General features: G+C 43.0%; 1 protein-coding gene across 1 annotated transcript in view; it reads left to right on the forward strand.

Moving 5' to 3' along the window:
• The first annotated feature begins 2,413 nt into the window (after positions 1-2,413).
• Positions 2,414-19,424, forward strand: part of HDAC1 (histone deacetylase 1) — a 32,379-nt gene continuing 15,368 nt past the window's right edge. The window contains exons 1-2 of the mRNA XM_061148459.1: positions 2,414-2,571; positions 9,934-10,046. Of these exons, the coding sequence (XP_061004442.1) occupies positions 2,523-2,571; positions 9,934-10,046 (162 nt within the window). The 5' untranslated portion in view covers positions 2,414-2,522. The remainder of the gene's footprint in view (positions 2,572-9,933; positions 10,047-19,424) is intronic.

The raw sequence follows: 19,424 nt of genomic DNA on the forward strand, positions 1-19,424 counted from the left end.
CCTTTAGGTGGGGCATGAGCTCTGCCTTTCACACCCTATTGCTCTCAGATTATGAACCTAAGTGTTCGTGGCTAATTTTTTTTTTTTTGGTGGCTATTTATCATCATGCTTGTGCTATGGTTTTTATAATAAAGAGGCAAATGAAAATTTTTGCACACCGTATTTCTGTTACAAAGTGTGAAAATTAAAGATGCCTGAAGATGGCAGTGTGTTTGAAGAAAGATGGGAGGACATATTTCTTTATGAAAGTAAAAAAAGAATCCAATTTTAAAAATAAGCAAAGTACCTGACTCAAACCAATATAACTATAATATAAACCCACTCATTTATACCACCTTCCTGACCTCTGTAGGCATCTGAGTTTGTGATTCCTGTTCTGCATTTTATAAAATGCTGCCACACCCATGACCTCATCTGATCCCACCCTCCTCCTTTTTTGGACATGGCTGCAGCCACAGAGTTGATGAACTTTGTTTTCTTACACTCCATTTTACTAAGCGGGAAATGGGGACACAGAAAGGTTCCTGGCTGGGAAGCACCAACACAACTGGCGATAGGGTTTATTTCTTGGTCCTTTGCTGTTTCTACAATAGAAGCGCCCAACACCACCACCTAAAGGTTAGACAAAGCACCTAAGCCAACCCTCCGACCGGACCCCTGGACACACATCTACCCTCACCCCATATAAGGAACAAGCTTCACCCCCCACCCCCGGACGGTGGCGGGGGGCGGGGTGGGGGGGAAGCTAGCAAGCAAGCAAGGAAACCTGTTGTTTGTTCTTGCTCCCTGATGCTGCCGGCTGCTGCCCTAGGGGCCCCAATAAAGCCTTGCCTGAAAAAAAAAAAAAGTGCCCAAACTTAGATCTCCTGTTACTTTTAGAATTAAAAGCTCAAATGCAGTTCCCATGTGAAGAATACAAGTGACCAGGCTGTCTTTAGACTAAGTCATGTCCGACTCTTTTACGGCCCCTCCCCTCCACCAGCCTGCTCTTCTGTCCAGGAGACTTCCCAGGCAAGAATACTGGAATGTGTTGCCATTTCCTTCTCCAGGGGAATCTTCCCGACCCAGGAATTGAATTTGTGTCTCCTGCACTGGCAGGCAGCTTCTACTGTAAAGAGGCATAAAAGTGTATCTCATTGACTGTAGAACCATGAGTAACTTACTTGGCACACAGTAAACACTCACTAAATATTAATATTGTTGTAGTTGCCTCTTAAATAGTCCACCACAGTGCTTTTCAGCCTTTAGCTTTCAATAATGATTAACTGATTGATCTAGTGCAGTGGTTCTCAAGGATAGGGTTGGGGGCACTTTTATACTCCCTCCAATCCTCTCCTCCTTGCCCTGGAGACATTTTGCCATGAATAAGTACAATTTTTGTTGTCACAGCTGCAGGGGGCTGGGGCAGTGCTACTGGCATCTAAGAGTAGTGGCCAAAGTGAAAATGTTAGTCACTCAGTCGTGTCCCACTCTCTGGGACCCCATGGACTGTAGCCCGCCAGGCTCCTCGGTCCATGGAATTCTCCAGTATCCTTATGCTGGAGTGGGCAGCCATTCCTTTCTCCAGGGACTCTTCTCCACTCAGGGACTGGACCTGTCTCCAGCATTGTAGGCAGATTCTTCATTGTGTGAACCACTAGGGAAGCCCAGGATGCTGCTAAAAAACCTACAGTGCACAGGATGGTCCCCCACAACATATTTGGATATTAATAGCTTCAGTATCTTAGAAACTCTGGTATAAGCGACAGTTTCCTCCCCTCTAAAGGCATTCCTTAGCCCTCTTGGGTGACTGCATCAGGGAGGCAGGCTTTGGAGTAAGAATGGCTGGGTTCTGTGCTTCTGGAGTCGAGTAAGCGTTTAAAAAAATCTGTGGTTGAAAACAGAACGTAATTATTGTGTGACTCTGAGGAAGTCACAAAGTTCTCAACTTCATTATCCTTGTCTGTAAAATGGGGATAAAAGGCCCTATTACAAGGCCGCCAATAGGAACAACAGAGATGACTGAGATAATGTCGGTAAAGCTATGGCACAGTCCTTCGTCTACAGCAGTTTCCTGTCGTTTGTCAATTTATTTCTCCTCCTCCAAACTTAGCTGAGTGACCTTGAGCAAGTCACTTTCCATCGTAGGCCTCTGTCAAATGACAAAGTTGGCCTCTGATCTCCAAGCAATCTCCCAAAGCGGAATCGGACACCCAAGTTAGCATGCCCACTTTCTTCCCCCGGGACGAATGGTACGGTCCCGGGGCAGCCCCACCCCCCCCCTGTCGCGGACCTTGGTACAGGCCCAGGGGGCCCTCGGAGGCCTCGCCGGGCTGCCCTTGCCCCCCGCCGAGTTCCGGGCCGTCCCAGCGCCGTTGATTGGCTGGAGCGGTGCCCGGGCTGCGCGGCTATAGGTGAGCCAGGGCGAGGATGGGCGGAGCGCGCTGGAGGCCCGTCCCCTCCCCGCTGGGTCGGACGCTGAGCTGAGCCACCGGCGGGAGGGCGGACGGACCGACTGACGGGAGGGACGGGAGGCGATCAAGATGGCGCAGACTCAGGGCACCAAGAGGAAAGTCTGTTACTATTACGACGGTGAGCACAGTTCTCGCGCCGGGGGCGGGGCCTGGCCCGAGCCGGGCGGGATCCGGGAGAGGGAGCCGAGGAGATCCGAGGGGGGAGGCTGAGGCGTTTGGGAAAGGCTGAGGGAGGAGGCTGAGAGAAGGAGACTGAGGCTGAGAGGAGGTCGAGGCTGAGGGCAGAGGCTGGAAAAGGTTGGGGTTGAGAGAGGAGGTTAAGAGGAAAGGAGGTGGAGCTTGAGGGAGAAGGCTGAGGGGAAGGGGGTCGAGGCTTAGAGGGGAGGCGGGGTGGGGGGTGGGGGGGCTCCGAGGTCAGGAGGGTCGCCTGGAGAAGCCTGAGGTCACCTTGGTGGGGAATTCTGAAGTCTGATGTGGAGTTGGCGGCGGCCTCCTAGAGGGGAGGCTGAGTCCGAGGCAGGAGGCAGAATCTGGTGAAGATTGCCGGGTTACATGTTCTGCTGAGAATCCTAAGATCTCTCACTGCCCCTTTCCTTCCTCATCTCTTCTGGTGAGAGGCCTGCAGGGCTCAGCACCTAGAGGTCACCAACTCCCCTCCCCCTGTCTCCCAGCGGGCCCTGCGGTTGCTGCTGGGAAATGGGACTCCTGGGATTGGAAGAAGAAGGATGCAACTTGTTAAAACAAACTTTTTCGTTGGACAGAAATCTGTGGAGCAGCAGCTTCTTCTGTTGTAGGTATCGTTTAGGGGCTGAGGCCAGGGGATGGTCTTGCCACCTTCCTCTCACTCAGTCTGGAGGAGCGTATAGACCATGACAGAAAAATTGCTCTACACTATCAGGTTGAGAGGAAGGATAGCTCAGAGTTTGCTGGGAGCACAGAGAAGTATCTGCCCAGACTGAGAAGTCAGGCAAGGAGGTGCCATCTCAATTAGGACCTGAAGAGCAGGAGTTAATAACTAGGCCCAGGAAGGACAAAGATAACAACAAGTTGAGAGGTAAGAGAGAGGCGAGCACCTTTGAAAAATGCCCGGATGTACAATATGGTAGAGGCATAAATTTGATGGCACAGTGTTAGAAGGTGTAGAGCAAGGGTGAGAAACAGGTTGCAAGTGATGAGGCTGGAGAAGTAAATGGGGGCCAGATCATGAAAGGCTGGGCACACCACCCTTAGAAAGTTGGATTATATTCACTGGTGAATCATTGAAGTCTTAATGCAGGTTAGTGACATCACCAGATTTATTGTACCTTAGAACTATCACTCTGGAACAGAAGTTAAATGCATGAATGGAGAAGTAAGGAAAAAGGCAAGAATCCCAAGTATCTAGTTTTGGCAGTTTCATGCTGAACGTAGAAGGCTATTTCAGTTGATAATATTGGGTGTTTTTATTTTTATTTATTTATTTTTTGGGGGGTTTTGTTTTTTAAAGAAACATTTGTTGAGATGTCTGGGGGATATCCCAAGTAGAGATGTCCAATAGGCAGTGGCCATTCAGGTCTGCAGTTTAGAAGACAAATGAGAAGATAGAAATTTTTGATGATTGTCAGCATACATATATTCAGCTGATAATTTTAGTTACAGAAGAGGATACAGTCACCCTTGTATCCCATATAAGAAGTTGTATAGGGTAAAAAGAGAAGAGGGTCCAGGGTGGGATTCTAAGGAAGTGGGCTGAGAAAAAGTCTAGTGTTCTTCATGCTCTGTACTCCCGGGTATGTAGAGTACATTTGTACATTAGTCACTGTGTATTGGAATTGCCCATTTACTTATTCATACTTCTTACAGAAAGTGAACTCCTTAGGGAAAAGGGTCATGTTTTGTCTACCTTTGTATACTCAGCCCCTCAAACAGTGCCTAGCTCATAGGAGAGTCTCAAAAAATACTGTTCATAGAGTGAATAAAGATACAGAGGGAATGGCTTGAGATGTAAGTGAACCAGAAAGTGTTGGGTTACAGTAGCCAAAAGAGGGAGGGAGTGGCCAAGTGTTGGCAAGAACTGTTTCCTGTGCAGGATTTAGAACTGAAGTTAAATTGCTGTAGACTGAAGGGATGAGTGAAGAGGAGGCATTAGATTGAACTTTTTTTAAAAAGGGAACTGTTTTTTGGGTCATACCACTCTGTGTGTAGGGTCTTTGTTCCCAAACCAGGGATTGAACCTGTGCCCCCTGCAGTGGAAGCACGGAGTCTTAACCACTGGACCACCAGCGAAGTCCCAAAAAGGAAGCTTGTTGAGACAGAGAGAGGGTTGTTGATAAAGAGGAGATGTAGTGGCTGAGAGTTAAGTGTGTGCAAATTGTTATGGAAAATAGGGAGAGGTTGAAGATACTGGAGAGAGGGGCTAGTAATGATGGAGGTCCCTGAGGAGAGATCGGGTGAGATGGAAACCAGAGCACATGTAGGGACACCCGTCTTTTAAGAGGAAGTTCCTTTGGGATGAGAGGGTAAGTGGCAAGAAAAAACGTGTTTGAAGGAGAGAAGATGGAAAGGAGAGGGGGCTTTCAGGATGAAGTAAGCAAATATTCCTTTTCCTGAGAGTGGGGGAGGGCAGTTGGGTAGAGTAGGAATCTTGAAGACAGATAGCTGTTATGAAAGAGGGAGCAGGAAAAAAACATTTGAAGGATTGCTGGGCAGTGGTGAGGGCCCATTTGAAGCTGGAGTCTGTGACTTCATAGCTTTATCAGTTTGCACAGTTTTGTGATCTCCACATTCTCAGTTTAAAAAGAGAAAAAGTGGAAAGACCTCCATCTTTAGAGAAGGGTGATCTCTTCCTTTCTGAGAAACTACTTGTGAGTTTCTCAGTGAGGTCACTAGTTTGGGACTGAAATTTGGCTCTGCTGCTCAAAAACTTTGAAGTATTGGACAAGTCATTTTACCTTTCCAAGCCTCAGGCCTCTCCCCTGCAAAATGGAGAAACTATGAGAACAGTGCCGAAAGCCCTTTTTAATAAAGTTTTAAAAAGTTTAAAACAGCTGGACTGGTTCCAGGACCCGAGCACAGATATCAAAAGGATGCTCAGGTTCCTTACATAAAATGACACAGTACAGTAGGCCCTCCTTAGCCAGGGTTAGTGGATGGGGAGGGCCAATTCTTATCTACAAGGGTTATTTTTTTTAAGTCTCTCAGCAACCTGATTAAAAACTGTTAAAGACAGGATAGCATGTTTGGGCCCCGCCCTCAGGTACTCAGCTTTCTAGATAAGTTATCTCAGTCCCCCAAGTCTAAACCTTGGCTGGATTCTGGCTTGATAGGCAGGGGAGTTGCTAGGGATCAAGACCTATACCAGAGACATGGGTCAGCAGGAATCCAATTTATATAACATAGCAATGACCTTGTGACTCCTGACAGCCCACAAATTGGGTCTGCATCTTGAAGACTTGGACTTACCTGGTGGCTTAGATGGTAAAGAATCTGCCTGCCATGCAGGAGACTCAGGTTCGATCCTTGGGTCAGGAAGATCCCCTGGAGAAGGGACTGGCTACCCACTCCAGTATTCCTGCTTGGAGAACTCCATGGACAGAGGAACCTGGCGGGCTGTGGTTCATGGGGTCAAAAAGAGTGGGACAAAAAAAAGAAAAAGAGTGGGACACAACTGAGCCACTGACGTTTTCACTTTCTGGAAGTCTCAGCCAGTGCCTTGAGAACCTGTTCTACCCACCCCCGTGGCTGGTAAGGTTGTCTGAGGAGCCCTGGGAACAAACTTCTCTGACTGCCTTCCCTCCTACTGTATCTCAAAGTTTGTCTGTATGGGACTGTTGAATGCCACTACATGCTGTGCTAGCTTGTGACTGTCTGAGAACACAGGCCTCGCTAAAATGAAAAGAGGATGAACACTAGGTGTTCATTAGGTGAACACTAAGGAAATCTAAATAAAGGATGGACTTTTAATAAATAATTATCAATATTGCTTCATTAATTGTAACAGATACTTTCTATTTCACTAATGTAAAATGTTAATAGAGGAAATAGTATAGTATCTAAGAACTCTGTACTTCTTTGCAACTTTTCTGTAAACCTAAAATTGTTTTAAAGAATAGGTTTATTTAAAAAGAGAGAGGGACTTCCCTGGTGGTCCAGTGAGTGGGATTCTGCACTCCCAAGGCAGGGGCCTGGGTTCAATCCCTGGTGGGGAAACTAGATCCCACATGCCGAAACTGAAGATCCAGTGCTGCAGTAAAGATCCTGGGTGCCGAAACTAAGAAGACCTGGTGCAGGCAAATAAATATTTTAAAAAACAGAAAGAAAAGGATGAGATCCTAAATATCCAACTGTTTAGAAGTTTCCTGTTATCACAGGCCATGTCTGTGCTAAAGAGAATTGAAGTACAGCTTGGATGCTGTTGGTGGCATTCCCCACAGTGCATTGCTCCCTGGAATGAAGCCTATTTCTGGCACTACTAAATCATTGATTAAGAGGTTGGGACCCTTTGTTTCACTGGTAATGAAAGATCTGCCTTATTCTAGTGAACTTCCAAGGAGAGAACTTTGGGTGTGCAATTCACGTGATTTTGAAATATTTTTCCAGGAACTTTCTACCAGGTAGACTACAGAGCCCTTTAGGTTAATTGCAAACTGAAGTAGGTACCTGGGAAACCTGATAAAGTTTTGTTTTGTTTTGTTTTCTTAATTTTGAAAATTTTGACCACCCCACTTGGGCATGTCTCAGTTCCCCAACTAGGGATCAAATTCTTGTCTCCTGCATTGGAAGCCCAGAGGCTTAACCACTGGATCACCAGGGAAGTCCTGCTGATAACAATTTTTAACATCCTGGATTTGGAGTTAGAAGGGTTGACTCTCAGATCATTCGTTAGCTCTGAAATTTTGAGCAGGCACATAACTTCTCTGAGTCTCAGTTCATTTCCTTGAATCTTTATTCAGCCTGTGTAATGTACAGGGCATATTTGTCCTTGCCTTCAGAGAGCAGTCTTGTAGATATAAAATAGATATGTAAATAATTGAGATACAAAATTAAGTGCCATATATAAATTGCATGCAGAGGAAAAGACCATTTATTCTGATTAGGACTATGCCTGGAGCTTTAGCTGAGCTTTGTAGTGTGAGGAGGATGCTCAGAGAAGCAATGACTTTCCAGGTCAAAGGAACAGTCTGAACAAAGGATACTTTGGTATGAAGGTGAATGCATTCAAGAAGCTGACAATAATCTAGTGTGTTCATAGCAGAGATTGGCAGTTAACTCAGTTCAGTTCAGTCACATCCAACTCATTATGACCCCATGGACTTCACTGTAGCACGCCAGGCTTCCCTGTCCATCACCAACTCCTGGAGCTTGCTCAAACTTGTGTCTGTTGAGTCGGTGATGCCATCCAACCATCTCATCCTCTGTCGTCCCCTTCTCCTCCTGCCTTCAATCTTTCTCAGCATCAGGGTCTTTTCCAGTGAGTCAGTTCTTCACATCAGGTGGCCAAAGTATTGGAGTTTCAGCTTCAGCATCAGTCCTTCCAATGAATATTCAGGACTGATTTCTTTTAGGACGGACTGGTTGGATCTCCTTGCAGTCCAAGGGACTCAAGAATCTTCTCCAACACTGCAGTTCAAAAGCATCGATTCTTTGGTGCTCAGCTTTCTTTATAGTCCAACTCTCATGTCCATACGTGACTACTGGAAAAACCATAACTTTGACTAGATGGACCTTTGTTGGCAGAGTAATGTCTCTGCTTTTTAATATGCTGTCTAGGTTGGTCATAAAACTTTTCTTCCAAGAGATTGGCAGACTTTCCGTAAAGGGCCAGATAGTAAATATTTTAGAGTTTGTGTGCCTGGGAGGGCTTCCTAAGTGGCACTAGTGGTAAAGAACCCACCTGCCAGTGCAGGAGACATAAGAGATGTGGGTTCGATCCCTGGGACGGGAGGATCCCCTGGAGAAAGAGTTGGCGACCCACTCCAGTGTTCTTGCCTGGAGAATCCCATGGACAGAGGAGCCTGGCAGGCTACAGTCCATGGGATCACAAAGGAGTCAAACGTGACCAAAGTGACTTAGCATGCATGTGCCATATGGGTGGGTCTCTATAGTAACTATTTAGCTACTCAACTCTGCCATTATAATGTAAAAGTAGTCATAGATAGTAAAACTTATGGGCATTGTTGTATTCCAATAACATCTTATTTAGAAAAATCAAACAGCCAGTTGTATTTAACCCAAGTGCCATAATTTGCTTGCTAACGTCTAGAACAGAATGTGTGTGTGTATGTGTATGTGGTGTGTGTGTGTTGGGGTAGGGTGGTGGTGGTAAGAAGTTGGAAAAATAGATTAAGAAAGTCCTATTGAAGTTGCTCGTTATTCTTTATCCTATAGAGAATGGGGAACCATTAAGGATTTTTGAGTAGGGTAGTGATGTTATCAAAGCTGTATATTAGGAAAATAACTAGTATGGCAGATAGTTTGAACTGACAACAGAGGGCCCGGCGGAAGCTTATTGCTGTGGATAAATCAGGAGATGGGGGCTCTGCCAGAATCCTTGCCAGAATGCTATGGACAGAGGAGCCTGGCAGGCTCCATGGGGTCACAAGAGTCGGACACGACTTAGTGACTAAATAACCAACCCACCTGGTAGCTCAGTGGTAAAGAATCTGCCTGCCAGTACAGGAGACATGGGTTCAGTCCCTGATTTGGGAAGATCCCACAAGCCTCGGAGCAACTTAAGCCAATGTGCCACAATCATTCAGACTGTGCTCTGTAGAGCCGGGGAACCACAACTGCTGAGCCCACATGCTGCATGCCCTAGAGCCCATGGTTCACAACAGAAGGCACTGCAGTGAGAATCCTGAGCACCATAGCTAGAGAGTAGCCCCCATTCTCCTCAACTAGGGAAAAGCCTGAGCAGCAGTGAAGACCAGCACAGCCAAACAGAAAAAAAAAAATTAATGGATAAGATAATTTAAAACGATGATGAGTTTAGTCTATAATCTATAAAATGGGAATAATACTCCCTGTCTTAACTATTTTCCAGGATTTTTGTGAGAATCCAGTAAGAAAGTGATTGTGAAAGTACTTTAACACCATAAAGTGTTATGATGTGCAAGAGGTGAACTGTGACTTACAGTAATTCTGAGTAGTGATGATTATTTTTTCTGTTGTGGGAGTGAATTCCTTGGAGATAGTGAGGTGAGTCACCTCACTGGCCGATGTTCCCCAGTAGCTTTGGACTGACCCCCCTTACACTGTTCAGTGCCTTTGGGTTCCAAGGGAAAAAACTGGGCTAGACAGACATCCTTAAGTGCTCATCTCACCATGGTCCCCTGCTTTTTTTTTTCCTTTTGGAGTTACCCTTCCTTCAGGTGGGAGAGAATCTTGGAGCCTAGAATGAACCAGACAGAATTTGCCTAGAAATTTGTTGTAAAGATCTGTGGGTTCTCCTGGGAGTGTGTGTCTGACTGTGTCACTGAAGCTGTCACTCTTTCTTCTTCAGGGGATGTTGGAAATTACTATTATGGACAAGGCCACCCAATGAAGCCTCACCGAATCCGCATGACTCACAATTTACTCCTTAACTATGGTCTCTACCGGAAGATGGAAATCTATGTGAGTTACTGGGAGCTTCACCCCTCCCTAGCCTCTTCGGCTCTGGTTCCCCATATGTCATTCGTTATCTCATTTTTTTTCAATTACTCATTTATGAAATGTGTTGAGTGACTGTTACATGGCAGACATTGTAAATGATACAGATTCTTTGTTTTTTAAGGTGCTCACTCTAGTGCTAGTGAACAACATGTACACAAATTGTACTACAGTGTGTAAGGGCAACAATTAAAAAAAATGTGTAAGATTCAGAGATATTGAGGGGGAACGTGGAAGGGAGCCTTGGAATGTTTCCTAGAAGTGATAGCTAAGCAATGTTTTAAAGATTAAATAGAAATTAGCCTGGAGTCCAGAAGGGGACTAGCATTCCAGGCTGAGGGAAGAACACATAAAAAAGGCAGGCAGAAAGGTAGGAACAATATGATGTGTTTAGGGAAATATAAGTAGTTTAGTGTGCAGGTATTGCTGCAGTATGAAGTTGACAAGCGTGAGAGAGGGGAGCTAGAGCTGGAGAGGTCAGCAAGAATTGGATGTGCTATATTAAGATATTTTGCTGGGCCAGGGTAAAAAAATCCAGTCCCTAAAAACTAAGTGATTGGAACTGTGTTGAACTCTAGTTACTAGAGAGTATGGACTTTCTAGCCATTTGGCCCGGCTCCAGCTGCTGTCTTTTGCCACATCTTCCAATTTTCCCTGATGGCTCAGCGGGTAAAGAATCTGCATGCAATGCAGGAGATACAGGAGACGTGGATTCCATCCCTGGTTTGGAAAGATCCCCTGGAGGAGGAAAATGGCAACCCACTCCAGTATTCTTGACTGAAAAATCCCATGGGCAGAGGAGCCTGGTGGTCTGTAGCCCAAGGGGTCACAAAGAGTCAGACACGACTGAGTGACCAGGTGCATAGCAGTTTTTAAAGAGAAGTCAGAACTCTGGGTTATTACATAGACTCTCCAAGGTGTAAAATGTTGGCCCAAGTTTGTTTGTTTGAAACATGTAGGAACAAAAGCACATGAACATATCTGTGGGCCAAATTTGGTCCAAAGTTTCCCAATTTGAATTTTCTGGAGGCTGTAAAAAAAAAGTATTTATTCAAAACATTTTGTTTATTTGTTTGGCTGTGCCTGGTCTTAGCTGTGGCACACAGCATCTTCCATCTTCATTGTGGTGTGCTGGATCTTTAGTTGCAGCATTCAGGATCTTACTTGTGGCATGCAGGATCTATTTCCCTAACCCAGGGATTGAACCCAGGCCCACTACATTGGGAATGTGAACTTTTAGTCACTGGATCACTAGGGAAGTCTCAAGTGAAGTATTTTAAACGAGAAATGGGAACAGGCATGCGTTTTAGAATCAGGGAGGCTAAGTTAGGAGGCTGTTGCAAGAGTCCAAATGAGAAAATAAGGAGGGGCTGGGGGCCTGTGTTGCCTTATGGTTAGAGTATAAGGGTTGTTGAAGTCTGTGCTGACAGCTTAAGTAACCTAGCAGCAGCAGCATCCTTCCCCACCATTCCAGAGACTGAAAGGAGATGAATCTTCTGTCCGAGGCAGCCGTGTCATGTCTCTGGAGCCACTGGAGGCAGCTGGGGAAGCAAGAAGGGAAGGTAGACAGAGGAGCAGATGGAACTTGGGACCAGAGAGCATTTTCAGGTGTGAAGGGCATCTGGGAATGAAAAACATAAAAGATAGCAGAGGTTTTCAGGGACTCTAGGGAACAGACTAGCATTTAGATTAAGAGAGGGTGAATGTGGAATAGTAAGCACCAGGGCTTTACGGGGCTGCCTGTTGCACATCTCAGCCATGCTGACCTGGCCTCAGTGTACCTCCTTCCCTGCCACTCGTCCCTCATTTCAGCCAGATCAGATTCTGCCTCTTTCCACCCCATTCTGATGGGGAGGATTATTTACTCCACCTACTCATGTCTTTCTCATTTTCAAGAGTTGATTTAAGCACTATTTCTTTTTTTCATTCAACATTTTTTTGTTGAGTACTTGTTATAACCCAGGGACTTTATTAACCTCCATGAGTGATACTGAGATATTGATAATAAAAAAAAGATCATATCTTTAAGTGAGATGAGAAATTAACTAACATTTATTGAAGATTGCTAGATAGCAAGCCAGGACTACTGTTATTTACTTAATCTTTATAGCAACCTTGATTTGAATCACTCTCCACTGTGCCTACCCTACACTCTATTTTTATTAAAGAAGAAAGCCCTTCCTAGCAACTTCCTAACAGATTTCCCCTTAAGTCTCATTGGGTCATTTGCCATACTTACACCATTCACCAGCAATTTGATCCTTGGGGCTGCGTATACCCAACCGTATTGAGATCTGTTAACGAGAGGGAAGGGAGAGAATAGCCCTTTGGGAAGTAACCAACCGTGGCTGTCATAGGAGATAATAATACCTTATTGGAGATTACTTCATCTGTGTGGTATTCATACTGTAAACTAAAGCAGAAGCCCAGTGTAATCTCTTTATGAAATCTCTAAGCCATATTCTCTTTCATGTGATCTTTTTCCTTTTCTGGTTCTCTCTCTTTTTTTTTCTCCCTTAAAAATTTTTTTAAAAAATCTTTCGACCATACTGCATAGCTTGCAGGATCTTAGTTCTCCCACCAGGGATCGAACCTGTACCCTCTGCACTGGGAGCACAGTCTTACCACTGGACGACCAGGGAAGTCCCTGGCGCTATCTCTTTATTGAATATGAATCTTTAGTCCTCCTCTCTCAACAGTGTTTCTCTGCACTGATCTCTTCTTTCTTCTCCCTTCTCTGGGCTATGATCCTAGCATCCCTTTCCCAAAGGACAAATAGCCACACGATTTCACCCTCTTTGGTTCTTTTTCTACACATCTAATTAATCTCTCCCAGAATCTAAATCCTCACTTTTCGCCCAGGCACCTTCCTATTTACATAATTAAGAATCCTGCTCTCTTCCTTGCGTTGGATGCTGATTTTGTATATTCCCAGGCTTCTTACTCATCTCATCGCCTTCTGTTCCTTTTTTTAAATGTTTTTATAAAATATTGAGTAGATATGAAAGAATTTTTATAAAATATATGTAAAGTATAAAGAATCACATTATTATTAATAGCACCTTGTTTAAGAAAAGGAATATTTCCATGACTGTTAGAACTCCTGTCTGTCCTTCCCTGATTCTGTCTTCTTCTCCAGAGTTAACCTTTGCCCTGAATTTAAGATTTATTATTTACTTGCTTTTCTTTATAATTTTACCAGTATGTATCCTTAAATGATACATATTTTACTTTTACATGTTTGAATGTTACATAAATGGAGCCATACAGTATTTATTATGTGACTTGCCTTTTTTGCTCAGTATGTTCCTCAGTCATTCATGTTGATATGTGTAATATATTTATTTTCACTGTATTTCGAAAGACTATACCACAAGTTGTCTATTTTATTGATATTGGTGGGCATTTGGTTTGTTTCTAGTTTTGAGCTATTACAAACACTGCTGCTATGAACATTCTTTTTAAAATACTTATTATTTTTGGCTATACTGGATATTAGTTGCTGCATGCAGGCTTTCTCTAGTTGCGGCAAGCAGGGTCACTCTTCTTTGTGGTGCATAAGCTTCTCATTGCAGTGGCTTCTCTTGCAGTGGAGCATGGGCTTTAGGTGTATGGGCTCAGTAGTTGCGGCTCTCAGGCTCTACTGGGCTCACCAGTTGTGGTGCATGGGCTTTGTTGCCCAGCAGCATATGGACTCTTCCTGGACCAGGGATCAAACTTGTGTCCCCTACATTGGCAGGCAGATTCCTAACCACTGGACCACCAGGTAAGTCCGAACACTCTTGAGCATATCTCTTGGTGCGCATATGCTTGAGTTTCGCCAGGTGGTGTGCTTGGAGGATATAGGCACACAGTCATCCTTACTGCTATTTGGCATGCAGATAATGCCAAGATGATATTTCTCTTGTTACTAGTGAGGTTGAGGATCTTTTTACAGGTTTCCCTACTGAAGTCCTATTCAGGCCTTCTGCCCATTTTTCTTTTTGATTGTCTGGTTATTCTTGTGTTTCTGTTGTAATTGGCCCTTAGATACATAGAATCAGGTTAATTGTTATTCTTGGCTTATGAACTTCCAAAGAAGATTCATGCTTGGCCATCTTTTTTAAAAAATTTACTTCGGGGACTTCCCTGGTGGTCCACTGGCTAAGACTCCACACTCCCAATGCAGGGGCCCTGGGTTCGATCCCTAGTCAGGGAATTAGATCCCACATGCCACAACTAAGAGCCAGCACAGTCAAATAAATATTAAAAAAAAAAAAAAATTTACTTCATTTATTCATTCACTTTACTTAAATATTTTAATAATGCAATGAACATCCATATTCCTGCAACCCAATCATCTTCTAAATTTTGTGATTATTATTCTTTTGCTTATCATATTCTTATGTTTCTTGTGTATATATGTGCCTAAACAATATACTGAATTTTTAAAAAAAGGTAGTGTGCTATGTGTAGTTTTCTGGGACTTGCTTCTGTCTTACAATATATATAATTACTAAAATCTATACAACTTGTTGCATATAGCTATAATTCTTTCATTTTTCTCTGCTGAATAATATTTTTATCATTTTGGTATGTTGTAATTTATCCATTCTCCCATAATCTTAATCTGTGTCTCTGTTTTTTTAAATTAATGCATTGTTTTGGCTGTGCTGGGTTCTCATTGCTCCGTGTGGACTTCGGGCAGTTGCTGTGAGCAGGGGCTACTCTTCACTGTGGTGTATGGACTTGTCTTGTTGCAGAGCACAGGCTCTAGGTGCCCGGGCTTCACTAGTTGTGGCATAGGGCCTTAGTTGCCCCTCAGCATGTGGGGTCTTCCCAGGCCAGGGATTAAACCCATGTCCCCTGCGTTGGCAGGCAGACTCTCTACCACTGGACTACCAGGTAAGTCCTATATCTAGGTTTTTAATGTTAGGACCAGTTTTTCTGTGATACTCTTATACATGTCTCTAAGTGTATTAGTGCAAAATTTCCTTATGGCTCTTTATCCGGGGGCAGAATTTCTGGACTATAGGATTTGTGAATATTAAATACCAAGTTGTTTTTCATTGTGGTTGAATGAACTGGCAATATATAAGAGATACCTTGATTTACATCCTCTCTTATGCTTGAAATTAAACTTTAAATTTTGCCAATCAAATGGGTGAAAAAAAACCTATAATTATGGTCTTGATTTGGTTTTTGGGGCTGTACCACATGGCACGTGGGATCCTAGTTCCCCAGTTCCCTGACCAGGAATTGAACTTGTGTTCCCTGCATTGGAGGCATAGAATCTTAACCTTTGGACTGCTAGAAGTCCCAGTCTTGATTTGCATTTTGCTGGTGACCAGTAAAACTGTATGTTCTCTACTGTGAGATATCTTTACATTTCTTTTGCCCATTTTCCTCTTGGGTCATTTGGCTTTCTTTTTCTTACCAATTTATAGTAGTTTTACCTCTCTGTCTCTTTTTCATTTTTGGACCACGTGGCACGTGGGATCTTAGTTTCCCCACTAGGGATAACTTAAGCCCTATGAATTGGAAGTAGGGGATCTTAATCACTGCACCTTTTCTACCAGGAAAGTCCCTTATAGTAGTGTTTTGTTTTTTCAATGTATTTTGGTATATGTAGTTCATTGTCAGTGTACTGTTATAAATATTTTCTACTCTGGTTTTGCTTTTTCAATCTAATGTATCCTTAATAAACAGATTCTTAATTGTAACATAGTCATATTTATTGTTTCTTTTAAAAGTACTTTTTATGTCTTAAGAAATGCTTCCCAACCCTTAAGACATTCTCTTATGTTAATTTTTAAAAAATCTTTATAGGTTTGCCTTTCACATACAGACATTCACTTATCTAGAGTTGACATTTTAACATGGTTTGAAGTAAAGAAACCACTGAAATTTTCCCCCCATATTGTCCAGCTATTGATTGAAAAGTCTGTTGTTCCCCACTGAGCTAAGTGCCACCACTTTTATATCTGAAATGTCAATATTTATTAATTTATTCCACAAATACTCATTAAGCACCTACTTTGTGCCAGTTACTGTGTTGGAGTCTGTTTCTGGGCCGTCTGTTCTCTTGACTTTGCCTGTTTATTGCCCTGGCCAGGCTCCTCTGTCCATGGGATTTCCCAGGCAAGAATGCTGGAATGGGTAGCCATTGCCTTCTCCAGGATGCTATTACTACAGTGGCTTAATTATAATAGCTTTTTATGAAGTCTTGATATGCAGTATTAAGTCCTCCTACTTTGTTACTCTTTTTTTTTTTTAAAGTGACTTGCTGGGAATTCCAGTGGTGGTCCAGTGGCTAAGACTCTGTGCGCTCCTGATACAGGGGTCCTGGGTTCGATCCCTGGTCAGGGAACTAGATCCCACATGCCACAACTAAGACTCTATTCAGCCAAATAAATAAAAATAAGTGTTTTTTTAAAAAATAAATAAATAAAAGTGACTTGCTATTTGCTTTTTGTACTCTGAATAAATTTTAGATACCTGGGTTTGGTCAGATCCCCCAACCAAGTGGGAATGGCAACCCACTCCAGTATTCTTGCCTGGAGAATTCCTTGGACAGAAGAGCCAGGATTGCAAAGAGTCGGACACAACCGAGCAACTGACATTTCTCTTTCACTTGTCATAAATTTTAGAATTAACTCATCAATGGTACAAAAAAAATCTCCTAGGATTTTGGTTGAAATTTCAGTGACTCTGTGCGTCAGTTTAGGGAGAAGTGATATCTTGAGAATATTAAGTTTTTGAATCCATGAACATTGTATATATCTCCATTTAATTGCGTCTTTTTAAATGTCTTATATAAAGATTTCCTTTAACTTCTTTATTGTGAAGTATTAACACAGAAAACTGCATAAAACAAATATGCAATTTAACAAATTGATGTAAACATTCACACGAACACCGGCTAGTTCAAGAAATAATAAAACATTGCCGGTACCTCAGAAACCTGCATGTGTCCCTTCCTGATTGTAGCCTCTTTTCTCCCAGAGGTAACTTGAATTCTGACTTTTCTGTTAATTGCTCCCTTGCTGTTGGTCATAATTCAACTACCTGATTATCCAGTTTTAAATAATATAGTTTAATTTTGCTGAATTTAATATAAATGGAATTACACAATATGTATTTTTTGTGTGTAGTTGTAGCTTGTTCATATTAATTACTGTATAGTAATTACCCATTTATCCATTCCACTATTGAGGGGGAGTTGAGAATTTGGCTATCAATATAAAGTTTTATAATTTTCTCCATAAAGGTGATGTCCCTCTTTTACTAGATTTTTTCCCCATTACTTCATTTTTTAATGCTATCATAAACTGTATATCTTTTGAACTTTTTATTTATTTTTAGAATTTAACACATGACTTTTCCTTTTATTCATAAGTTCTGAGCATACATTTTGGTGTCACAAATTGAACTTTTTTTTTTTAATTGTTTATTGGTCTATAGTAGCTCAGCTGGTAGAAAATCCACCTGCATTGCAGGAGACCCTGGTTCTGGGTTGATTCCTGGGTTGGGAAGATCCTCTGGAGAAGGGAGAGGTTGCCCACTCCCATATTCTTGGGCTTCCCTGGTGGCAGACTGTAAAGAATTCACCTGCAATGCAGGAGCCATGTGTTCAGTCCCTGGGTTGGAAAGATCCCCTGGAGAAGGGAATGGCAAGCTCCTTCAGTATTTTTGCCTGGAGAATTCCATGGATTGAGAAGCCTGGCAGGTTACAGTCCATGGGGTTGCAAAGAGTCAGACATGACTGAGTGACTTTCACTTCACTTCACATAAAAATTCAATCTTTTTTTTTCTGTTTAAATTATTATTAATTATTGTTGTTTTGGCCACACCCCATAGAATGCAGGATCTTAGATCCCTGATACGGGATCTGACCTGTACCCCCTGCAATGGAAATGCTGGAGTCCTAACCACTGGACTGCCAGGGTATTCTCAATGCTGTTCTTTTTTATCTAAACATATGTCCAAGGTCCCTGAGGATCTGATTCTGCTATTAGTTGTTTCTATGACTTCTTACCTCTGGTGCTTTGTTTTCTTGTGTGTTTTGTGATTTTTTTTTTTTTTTTTTTTATTTGGCTGCATTAGGTCTTTGTTGCAGCATTCAGAATCTTTTGTTTTGGTGCACAGACTCTCTAGTTGTGGCATGTGGGCTCAATGGTTGTGGCATGTGAGGTTAGTTGCTCCGTGGCATGTGGAGTATTAAGTCCCTAACCAGGGATTGAACCCGCATCCCCTGCATTTCAAGGGGGATTCTTAACCATTGGACTGCCATGGAAGTCCTTTTTTGTGATTTTTGATTATGAGGTCATATTCCTTGAAACTTTGTGGCCTGGGATGAAGATGGATTCTTAGGCTGAGATTTGCTTTTACTTTGTAAAAGAGGCAGCTTTTGAGATTGGCTTCAGCCTTCAGAGGTATGGGATAGGGATGAATTTCAATAGTAGAAAGGCTTAATCAGAGTCACTGGTGGGAAGCTCTGTAGGTCTTGTTGAGGAAGAGTTATTTTCTGGAGGATTATGTTTATGAAAGAGGGTAGCGGGAGGATTAGATTGGAAAAGGAACCTTGTAAAACTCCTTGATTACTGTTGTTGTTCAGTCGCTCAGTCACGTCTGATTCTTTGTGACCCCATGGACTGCAGCATGCTACATCCTGTCCTTCAGCATCTCCTGGACCTTGCTGAAACTCATGCCCATTGAGCCAGTGATGCCATCCAACCATCTCGTCCTCTGTCATCCCCTTCTCCTCCTATGCTAGACTTTAAAATTGAGTTTACAGTCCCCTTGATTACTATGCTAGACTTTAAAATCTTTTCTTTTGTCATTTAATGTTCTAGAAGAGAGCATTGACTTTTTAAAAGATTTTTGTGACACCATTATGGAAGATGGATTGGAAGAGGGTTAGACTGGATATAAATGGAACTGCTTAGCAGACCAAAAAATAATCCAAATGAGAGTTAATTTATTATGACAACAGATTTTTATTGAGCACTTGTACAAGCTGCATGGGGTCTTAGTTCCCCAACCAGGGATTGAACTTGGGTCATGGCAGTGAAAGCTTGGAATCCTAACCCCTGTGAACTCCTCCCCTGTCCTGTTTTCTTAGAATACATACAGACAGACCTGTTTCTGGCCTCCCAGAGTTAAATAAGCAGCACAATTTCTATACAGGTTGAATGTGATGACAAGGAAGTACAGGGTTCTCAGGAGAGCACTTCAGAGAGTTACTTAACTGAGACTCTGGGGGTCAAGGACAGCTTTCTGGGGAAATTAACTTTTCAATTGCAACCTAAAGGTTGCATAGAGGATGGGAAGAGGACAGTATTCTAGGCCATAGCAAGTGCA

Source organism: Dama dama, chromosome 8 (assembly GCF_033118175.1).
Source record: "Dama dama isolate Ldn47 chromosome 8, ASM3311817v1, whole genome shotgun sequence".
Taxonomy (NCBI): domain Eukaryota; kingdom Metazoa; phylum Chordata; class Mammalia; order Artiodactyla; family Cervidae; genus Dama; species Dama dama.